This window comes from Pyrus communis, chromosome 10 (assembly GCF_041283825.1).
Source record: "Pyrus communis isolate YQ-2024b chromosome 10, ASM4128382v1, whole genome shotgun sequence".
NCBI lineage: Eukaryota > Viridiplantae > Streptophyta > Magnoliopsida > Rosales > Rosaceae > Pyrus > Pyrus communis.
The window spans coordinates 18172146-18183247 of record NC_142574.1 but is presented as its reverse complement, the minus strand read 5'-3'; the positions used below and the strand labels follow the sequence as shown (position 1 = coordinate 18183247).

Here is an 11102-nt window from a genome sequence, read left to right as displayed (position 1 = left end):
CATGCTTGATGCGCTGCATGTTACCAGTGATCCATGCTAACTATATTAACTGTACTTATCGATGCTTAAACTTTTATTTTCATTTTTCATAATTGAAACTTGAAGTGAACCTGACCATTGGTAAATCAACTATATTTTATGCTCATGCTTTCTAATTACACTAGTGAAGCAAAGAGACTGCACTTGCAGATGAATATTTATGTGTTTTATTCATGATGGACAATGATGTAGGCCCATTACGCATGAAACGATAAGCCAAAACTACTCAGTCAGGTATTTGACAATTTCTTACTTGACATTAAAACCAAGTCATCATCATAAGATTTTTTGAACCTCTGCGTGTGTGTGTGTGTGGACTTATGTGAGCTAAGCTTATGGCGATAAGCACACTTTGAGCTTGGAAATGTCGCAAATTACTAATGTAAAAACCAATGTTTTAAAAGGCTAAAGCGTAGGCGAGGCATGGCGTTTCATGAATAGGTCAGCCAAGAAGAAAGCCTTAAGGCTTGAGGCGAAGCCTCACATGGCGAAAGTTTTTAATGTTATATAAAATATAAACTTTGTAAAACAAATTAATCAACAATCAAACAAGCAATCAAAGACCAAATTGAGATTAGAATACTAAAAAACTCACTTGAATTTTGAAACAAATTTTGGTGGTGTGGAGAATTTTGAAACAAATTGAAGTATGAGATTGGGGTAAAATTGAAATATGGGATTGGGATTGAGAATTTAGGGTTCGAGGAATTGGGGAATTGGTGAATCGGGGATTGGGGATTGGGTGACCTGTGAATACGGTTATGGGAGAATCGGGTATTGGGATAGGGAAGAAGGGGGATTTGTTGGGGGTTATAAAATATTTAAACTTAGCCAAAATGGCGTTGTTTTGGGCCAAGTCACTAAAAAAGAAAAAAACTCTTCTTCGTTGTCGTCTTCTTCGTGAAGACGTCGCCTCACCTCTTTTACAGAGGCAAAGGGCAAAGCCCAATCTTCGACTTAGAGGGTCCCCAGGAAATTTCAAGCAAGGTTTTGGATCGTTGAATCCAATCAAGCGCCTCAGCCACCTAGACTCACCTCGAACACGTCTAGGTAAGTTTAAGCCTACTCCCATTGGGCAGAGGTGTTTTCACCCCCGCCCTGCCTCCAAAGCCGCCTAGACGCACATCAAGGCTCTTTTTTTAAAACATTGGTAAAAACATAAATTCACATATTTTCAACTTGATTTTGCCTCTATATGAGAATCACACACATGAAATACATAGTTTTTCTGTGAACATTATATCTTCACACACCAGTACCTCTTATACTTCCTGGTCATCGCTCTCATGTTAAATTTGGCAGTTGACTTCCTTGCTTGCGGATATTGGGTTGAACATCCAAGAAGCACATGCTTTTTCCACATTAGATGGTTACTCCTTGGATGTCTTTGTTGATGGCGTTATGAGGTACATACACATAATTTTAGACAATTCAATTCAATTGCTTGGTTTTTAATAAAGCATTTGTTTGGCTAAGAAGGTAAGCATGACTTTGATTCAACAGTGTTTTACCGAGGAAGTATTACAACTTCAGGCTTTTCCAAACAGTCTGCAAACAGCAGTTTTTTTATTTTATTTACAATAAGAAACTACGTTGGCCAACTTGTTCTTGAAACAGGAAACAGAGAAGCTTAAGATCGCAATACAAAAGGAAGTTTTAAAGATTGAGGTGATTCTCGATTGAGTAGGGTGAATTACAACGACTGATGTCCCATCAGTATAATGTTTCTTTCATTTTATTTTAATTGAGGTGCATCCTTATCTTTTCCTTATACTGTAACCTTTACCTTCCCATGATCTACGTGCAGTTTCATGAGGAATGCATCATTCATTTGAATTTTGTATTTATGTGCAAGGCCGTGGCCGCCAACTCATCGATCATCATCTTTTGGCAGCGAGCATGATCAAGTAGTGATCAAAACTGAACCTGATCATCTGGAAATACCTAACGATGGGACTGCTGTATGGGAACTTGATCCTAGACAGTTGAAAGTTTGGGAATAAAGTTGCATCTGGGTCCTGTGGAGATTTGTAAGTTTTGAATTATAAGATACTCGTACTGTTTGAATCGGTTTTTCCCTTTTTTTTGTTCCCTCCCAGCCACTTTTGAGTAGCGGTTGACTTTGGTTCTTTTATCAGATATAAAGGCACATATTGTACTCAAGAAGTCGCCATTAAAGTCCTCAAGCCCGAGTGTGTAAATCCAGATATGCTGAAAGATTTTGCCCAGGAAGTCTACATTATGAGGTATATCAATTTTTATTAACCTACATGTGCACCATTTACACTGAACTTGACTTTGTTGTGCTAAGAAAGCACCAAAATCAATTTTGGAACCAACTCAAGCTAACCCACAGGAAATATATCAAATAAAATGCAAGAACAAAATATAAAAGAACACCAAGATTTTAACGAGGTTCCTCCACAGTCAGTGTAACTGGAGTACGTCCTCGGAGCAGTAGGAGCTCACCCAATAATCCACTATCAACCAAATGGGAGTTTACAAAGTGTTGACAATCTCACAACCCAAAAGCCCAATACACCCAATAGCTCTCACACACCAAAGAAACAAATAGAGGAAGAAATATAATGAATAATTTCTTCTCTATACATATAGCTCAAAGCTATTACAACAACAACTACTTTGGTAAATGATTACTAACCAAAGAGAGGAGCTCTTTTCAAATGGGGGATGCGGCACCCCTTGTTCTCTGCCCTCTTTCTCTCTGCAAAACTCTCTGCAACTCTCTGCAACTCTCCCTTCTCTCTTGTTTCCACACAACCGAATGGAAAAGCAACCAAACCCTTTATTATGAAAAAAACCAAAACTCACGGGTGTTGTTTCAAAACCTTTTTCAAAAGCAACCAAACATTTCCCTTATTTTCCTCCCCAAAACAAGGAATGTGTTTCCACCTTTGGATTGTTTAATCACCTAAAGTTTTCTTGGACATTTGTCCACTTGGCCACTTGGCCAATTATTCAACAATCTCCACCTTGGCCAAGTTCCGAAAAACGCCATGATAAGCCAAACAACACAATTAACACACAACATCACTCCCAATCACTAGCAAGAGAACAACTCATGCCGAGCCAAATCTCCAAAACTCCTACTGCTCAACGCCTTCTTTATATAGGCAAAATGTGAGCCAAGTTCAAGCAATGAACAAACTTGGCTACACCAACAACCTTAGTCAACATATCAGCGGGGTTGTCTTTAGTTGGAATCTTCTGGAGAATGATCTCCCCTTCACCAACTACTTCACGAACAAAGTGATAACGCACATCTATGTGCTTGGTCCTTGCATGATGAACCTGATACTTAGCCAAATAAATGGCACTCTGACTATCACAATGCACCTCCACCTGCTTCTGATCAACCCCCAAATCTCTAATCAGCCCATGTATCCAAATGGCCTCCTTTATAGCTTCAGCAACTGCCATATATTCAGCCTCTGTAGTAGACAAAGCAACAGATGACTGCAAAATGGACCTCCAACAAATTGGCCCTTTAGCCATAGTAAACACATAGCCTGTAGTAGACTTCCTTCCATCCAGATCACCTGCATAATCTGAATCAACATAACCAACAGCAAAATGACCAATACCAGAGTCATCCCTCTCAAAGCATAAACCAACATCTCGAGTACCATGGAGATACCTCAATATCCACTTAGCTGCATTCCAATGCTCTTTACCAGGATTATGCATATATCGACTCACCATGCCAACTGCATGAGCAATATCCGGTCTAGAGCATACCATTGCATACATCAAACTACCAACCAAATTTGCATATGGTATATTTTTCATTTGTAGCTTCTCTTGATCAGTTTTAGGACATTGTAGAGAACTCAATTTAAAATGAGGAGCCAAAGGGGTACTAACCGGTTTACTTGAATCATGAACTCCAAACTTCCGAATCAACTTCTCAAGGTATTGTCTTTGATTCAAGCATACCAAACCTTTCTCTCTGTCTCTAGTGATCTCCATGCCAAGGATCTTCTTTGCTTCACCAAGATCCTTCATCTCGAACTCATTCTTCATTTGCTTCTTCAATTTCTCAATCTCTTCGACATTCTTTGAGGCAATCAACATATCATCAACATATATCAATAAATAAATGAAAGACCCATCTTGCAACTTCTTGAAGTACACACAATGATCATATTGACTTCTAGAATAATTTTGGCCTCTCATAAATTTATCAAACCTCAAATACCATTGTCTTGGAGATTGCTTCAAGCCATAAAGTGATTTCTTCAACTTGCAAAACAAATTTTCTTTCCCTTTCACCATATACCCATCCGGTTGACACATATAGATCTCTTCATTCAAATCACCATGTAGGAAAGCCGTTTTCACATCGAGTTGCACAAGTTCAAGATCATATTGTGCAACAAGAGCTAACATAATGCGAATTGAGGAGTGCTTCACAACTGGAGAAAAGATTTCATTGTAGTCAATGCCCTCCTTTTGTGCATACCCTTTAGCAACTAATCTTGCTTTGAATCTGACATTGCTTTTCTTAGCAACATCTTCCTTCTTGGCATACACCCATTTGCAACCAATAGCTTTCTTACCCTTAGGCAATTTAGCTAACTCCCAAGTCTTGTTTTTCATGAGAGAATTCATCTCGTCGCCCATGGCATTGCACCACTTCTCCTTTTCCTCACTCTCAATGGCTTCCTCAAAATTGGATGGAATCTCATCAGTGATAATAGGAAGAGCAAAAGCAACATAGTCACTATACCGAGCTGGCTTGGTAATTTGTCTTTTTCCTCTGTTCTTGGCAATAGACTCTTGAGGTGAAACTTGCTCTTCAACTTGAATAGAATCTTCAAGTTCAACTTCTTCAACATCCTCATGGTCTCCCACTTCTTCACTTATAGTGGCTTCGACATCAGCGGAAATAGGATTTGAAGTACTAGAGGCAACTTTCTCAAGCTCCACCTGTTGGACATCTTTCACATTCTTTTCAGAGTCTCTGAACATATTTTCTTCATCAAATGTCACATCTCTGCTGATTACAAGTTTCTTCATTTCCGGGCACCATAACCTGTAACCTTTGACACCACTACTAAAACCAAGAAAGATAGCCTTTTTGGCTCTAGGATCAAGTTTATTTTCAGTTACATGAAAATAAGCAGGTGAACCAAAAATACGAATATAATCATAATCAGTAGAAGGTTTTCCAATCCATACCTCCATTGGTGTCTTACCCTGAATAGCAGCTGAGGGTAATCGGTTGATGATGTGACATGCATAAGTAACTGCCTCTGCCCAAAATGACTTGCTCAAACCCGACTGAGACAACATGCATCTAACCTTCTCAAGCAAGGTTCGATTCAATCTTTCTGCAACTCCATTTTGTTGTGGAGTTCCCCGGACACTAAAATGTCTTACAATCCCTTCTTCTTTGCAAACTTTAAAGAAAGGGTCGGATGTGTATTCACCACCATTATCCGATCTCAAAATCTTAATCTTTCTCCCAGTCTGGTTCTCAACCATTTTCTTCCAACCCAAGAAAATGCTCAACACCTCACTCTTGTGCTTCATAGTGTAGACCCAAGACCTTCTTGAATAATCATCAACAAAGGTCACGAACCAATGTCTACCACTCAAAGAGGGAGTCTTTGTAGGACCCCAAACATCCGAATGCACATAATCAAGAATGCCCTTCGTCTGATGTACAGCAGTACCAAACTTCACTCTAGTTTGCTTCCCCAAGACACAATGCTCACAGAAATCAAGTTTACAAGTCGTGGCACCTTTTAGAAGACCTTGTTTCACAAGCCCTTGTAGAGCTTTCTCACCGGCATGGCCTAATCTCATATGCCACAATCTAGTAGTATCAGAATCGGATGTGCCCATATTTTCTGAGACTACAGATGCTTCACCTGTCACAGTGCTTCCTTGCAATAAATACAAATGACCATATCGAGGAGCTTTCATCACAACAAGTGCACCATAAGTCACCTTCAATGTCTGCCCATCTGAATGAAACCTGAAGCCCTTGGCTTCCAAAGTTCCCAAAGAAATAAGATTTTTCTTCAAATTCGGTACATACCGAACACCTGTCAACTCTTTAACCATGCCATCATGCAACTTCAAACGAACTGTACCAATCCCTTTTGTTGTGCAAGGATTGTCATCTCCCATGAACACAACACCGCCATCAAACTCTTTCAAGCTTGAAAACCAATCCTTGTGAGGAGTCATATGATGAGTACAACCCGTATCCAACACCCACTTAGTAGCACAATCAAATGATGAGGAAGTGGTTAAAGCGAAATCAGAAAAATCAGTTTCAACCTCAGCAACATTAGCTTCAGAGCTTTCTTTTCCTTTGGTCTTCAACCTAGGACAATCTTTCTTCCAATGGCCCTTATTACGACAAAAGGCACATTCATCCCTTTCCAAAGGTTTTCTACCTTTAGAGTTTCCTCTAGGTCGAGACTGTGATTTTTTCCTGCTAGAAGAGGATCTCCTCTCCGATGATCTACCTCTAACAAATAAAGCTTCAGAGGTACTATCATGATTTTTATCTCTATGCCTCATTTCATAATTCATCAAGGCATTTGACACATCTTCAAATTTCACAGTTTCTTTACCATGCATAATAGTGGTAACAAAATGCTCATAAGAGTCCGGCAAGGAATTCAACAATATTAAGGCCTTATCTTCATCCTTAATATCCTCATCTAAATTTAACAAGTCGGCAATCAACTTATTAAAAGCATCAAGGTGTCTAATCATTTTTGTACCTTCTTTGTATTGGAAGCGGTAAAGCTTTTTCTTCAAGTGTAGCCGGTTCTCTGCACTCTTCGTCATATACTTGTCTTCCAATTTTTGCCACAACACACTTGCCAAAGTCTCCCGCATCACAAAATACTTCTGAGTTTTTGCAAGGCACAACCGAATTGAAGAGCAAGCCCACAAATTTAATTTCTCCCATTCCAGTTTCGACATAGCTTCAGGCTTCTCTCCCAAGGCGGCAAGAAGATCTTGTTGAGCCAACACATCTTTAACCTCACATTGCCACATCCCGAAGTTGTTTGTGCCATCAAACTTTTCCACTTCGAATTTTGCATTTTGCACCGTAGTTCTTGCAAACCCGGAGCTGCTTCCAAAAGGATTCTCATCTTGCCCGTCTGACATCTTTGGCAACTAGACAATACCCAAGAGCAACCAGTGCTCTGATACCAATTGTTGTGCTAAGAAAGCACCAAAATCAATTTTGGAACCAACTCAAGCTAACCCACAGGAAATATATCAAATAAAATGCAAGAACAAAATATAAAAGAACACCAAGATTTTAACGAGGTTCCTCCACAGTCAGTGTAACTGGAGTACGTCCTCGGAGCAGTAGGAGCTCACCCAATAATCCACTATCAACCAAATGGGAGTTTACAAAGTGTTGGCAATCTCACAACCCAAAAGCCCAATACACCCAATAGCTCTCACACACCAAAGAAACAAATAGAGGAAGAAATATAATGAATAATTTCTTCTCTATACATATAGCTCAAAGCTATTACAACAACAACTACTTTGGTAAATGATTACTAACCAAAGAGAGGAGCTCTTTTCAAATGGGGGATGCGGCACCCCTTGTTCTCTGCCCTCTTTCTCTCTGCAAAACTCTCTGCAACTCTCTGCAACTCTCCCTTCTCTCTTGTTTCCACACAACCGAATGGAAAAGCAACCAAACCCTTTATTATGAAAAAAACCAAAACTCACGGGTGTTGTTTCAAAACCTTTTTCAAAAGCAACCAAACATTTCCCTTATTTTCCTCCCCAAAACAAGGAATGTGTTTCCACCTTTGGATTGTTTAATCACCTAAAGTTTTCTTGGACATTTGTCCACTTGGCCACTTGGCCAATTATTCAACAGACTTTGCCCTGAATCAATATATATATAGCCATGCGAGCTATATATAGGGGTTTGACTCCCGGAGAGATACTAGGCTGGTATGTTTTAGGGACATGAATAGGTGTGGTCTCTACAACTGTTGGGAATCATAAGAAATGCATGCTCACTTGATCTTCTAAATATTTTTAATTTGATTTGTATTCTTTTAAATGTTTGTGTTTGTCATGTAACATTCTTTTAAATGTTTGCTGGCCTCTTAACAGTTTTCTTTTCTTGTTTAAGGAAAAGAGGAAGTGGTTGAAATCTACTATAATTTCTTAATTTCCACAATATCTTCTTCTCTTCTTGTTTGACAAAAGATTTCTGAAACTTTCAGGAAAGTTCGACACAAGAATGTTGTACAATTCATTGGTGCGTGTACCAAGCATCCAAGCTTGTGCATTGTAATAGGTAAGTTACAATGACTGTATAACTTTGATGACTTGATATTTTCAAATAATGGTAGTTATTAGTTCCTTTCTTTTAAGATTTGTTCTCGTCGTATGGCAGAATATATGTCCGGTGGGAGTGTGTATGATGTTAAAAGTACAACACCAGCCCAAATAATAAAGATTGGCCTATGATGAAGAAACAAAGGAGAAAGCATTCATATGCTAGAATCTTCTAGCATAAGTGTGTCGGTGGGAACAAGCTAGAATTGTCTAGCTATTATAACAAATGTGTGTGTGTGTGTAATAATATGCTAGAGAATTCTAGCATCATTTAAGTCGGCAAGGCTGATATGCAAAGCCTAGGTTGGTGTAGTGTGTGCATGATCATGCACTAGAAAATTCTAGTGAGGCCATATGTCGGCAAACATGCCTATAAATATGTATGCATGTGTGTTGGTAAGAAACCAACTAAGCAAGCTTGTAAGCAAGCAAGCAAGTGAGAGTGAGAAGAAAGAATAGTCTTGTAAGAGTGTGAGTGCTCTAGAGTTTGTCTCTAGAAAGTGAGTGAGTGTCATAGCTTCTCAAGAGTGTCTTTGATAGTTTGTGTTGTAATATTTTGTTTGTGTAATACAAGTAATTTGTTTACTTGTATTGTCTCTCCAACACTTGTGTTAGAGTTGTGTACTCTAAGTTTTTTTGCCCAACAATTGGTATAAGAGCGGTACGATCAGGGACCGTCTCTATTAAAGCTTTTGAGAATCGTGAGAAGTTTAGTACTCCGCAAGATTATTCGTTAATCTTGTTCGGCTTATCGAAGCTCTGCTGACACGATGGGAGACCTTCAAGTTGTTGGAGGAATCAAGAAGTTGAACAACAAAAATTACAACACGTGGGCGACGTGTATGGAGTCTTACCTACAAGGCCAAGATCTTTGGGATGTCGTCGGGGGTAATGAAGTTACGCAACCAGAAGAAGACACCAGCGGCGCTTTGAAGAAGTGGAAGATCAAGGCAGGTAAGGCCATGTTTGCCTTAAAAACTACAGTTGAAGATGACATGTTGGAGCACATACGGAAGGCCAAGACACCAAAAGAAGCATGGGACACCTTCACCACACTCTTTTCAAAGAAGAATGATACAAGACTGCAGCTTCTCGAGAACGAGTTGTTATCAGTGGTCCAAAGGGACATGACAATTGCGCAGTATTTCCACAAGGTAAAGTCTATTTGCCGTGAAATTTCTGAATTAGATCCTAGTGCTGCCATTGTAGAATCCAAGATAAAAAGAATAATTATCCATGGATTGAGACCCGAATATCGAGGCTTCGTTGCTGCTGTACAAGGATGGCCGACCCAACCAGCACTTGTTGAGTTCGAGAATTTGCTTGCTGATCAATAAGCTTTGGCAAAGCAAATGGGAGGGGTCTCATTAAAAGGTGAGGAGGAAGCGCTCTACACCAAAAGTAAAGGCAGCTTTAAGCAGCGTGCTGGTGGTGGATCTAAAAGAAATGGTGACAAGGAAAAAGGTCATCAAGGAGGAAGGAGTTCTCGGCCAGGGGGAGCTCCGAAGTATCACGGCAACCGTGGTCAGTCCCAAAATAATAAAAGATTTGAGGGCAAGTGTTACAATTGTGGAAAGAAGGGCCATATGGCGAATGATTGCTGGTTCAAAAAGCCTGTAGAAAGTAATGTTGCCAACTTAGAGAAGAAAAGTGAAGATGATTGGGACATCATTGCGTCTCTATCCCTGGAGGAAGAATGGGACGGTGAAGCATCTATTGCTACAGAGAAGAAAGAGTCAGCTCTCACAGCAACAAGTCTGGAGTCAATTGACTACCAGAATGATTGGATCGTGGATTCAGGCTGCTCAAACCATATGACAGGTGATGAGAAAAAGTTACAAAGTCTGACTGAGTATAAAGAAGGCCGCTTAGTGGTGACGGCTAATGACTCGAGGCTACCGATTGCTCACATCGGTAAAACAGTAATTGAGCCCCGATACAGCACTAACCATGTGCCGCTTCAAGATGTCTACCATGTTCCAGGTATGAAGAAAAATCTGCTTTCAGTGCCGCAACTGACGTCGTTGGGAAATTATGTCTTGTTTGGTCCACGAGATGTGAAGGTGTATCGACACCTTAAGATCTTAGGGACACCAACAATGGAGGGACAGCGACTGCAGTCAGTCTATGTAATGTCAGCAGAAACTGCATACGTAGACAAGACAAGAAAGAACGAGACAGCAGATTTATGGCACATGAGATTGGGTCACGTTAGCTATCACAAGCTAAATGTAATGATAAAGAAGTCAATGCTTAAGGGGCTACCTCAGCTTGACGTGAGAATAGACACGGTTTGTGCAGGATGCCAGTATGGTAAAGCACATCAACTACCATACGAAGAGTCGAAGTTTAAAGCGAAAGAGCCGTTGGAGTTGGTTCATTCCGATGTGTTTGGGCTCGTCAAGCAACCATCGATAAGTGGGATGCGGTACATGGTGACGTTCATTGATGACTTCTCGAGGTATGTGTGGGTTTTCTTTATGAAAGAAAATTCTGAAACATTTTCAAAATTTAAAGAGTTTAAGGAGATAATTGAAGAAGAAGTAGGAAAGAAGATCCTTTGCATACGCACAGATAATGGAGGAGAATATACCTCGAATAAGTTTTCCCAGTATCTACGAGAATGTAGAATACGTCACCAGTTCACCTGTGCCAATACACCACAACAAAATGATGTAGCGGAAAGAAAGAATCGACAT

The 11102-nt window shown here is 39.9% G+C and overlaps 1 protein-coding gene across 1 annotated transcript; it reads left to right on the top strand.

The window, feature by feature from the left end:
• Positions 1-9245: 9245 nt before the first annotated feature.
• Positions 9246-9740, top strand: LOC148693629 (uncharacterized). The gene has a single exon (XM_088678071.1). The coding sequence runs from the start codon at positions 9246-9248 to the stop codon at positions 9738-9740; it is 495 nt and encodes a 164-aa protein (XP_088534197.1).
• The last annotated feature ends 1362 nt before the right edge of the window (positions 9741-11102 follow it).

Bases quoted from the DNA above. Each gene is read 5' to 3' on its own strand.
- LOC148693629 (XM_088678071.1), top strand. From the start codon at position 9,246: ATGGAGTCTTACCTACAAGGCCAAGATCTTTGGGATGTCGTCGGGGGT.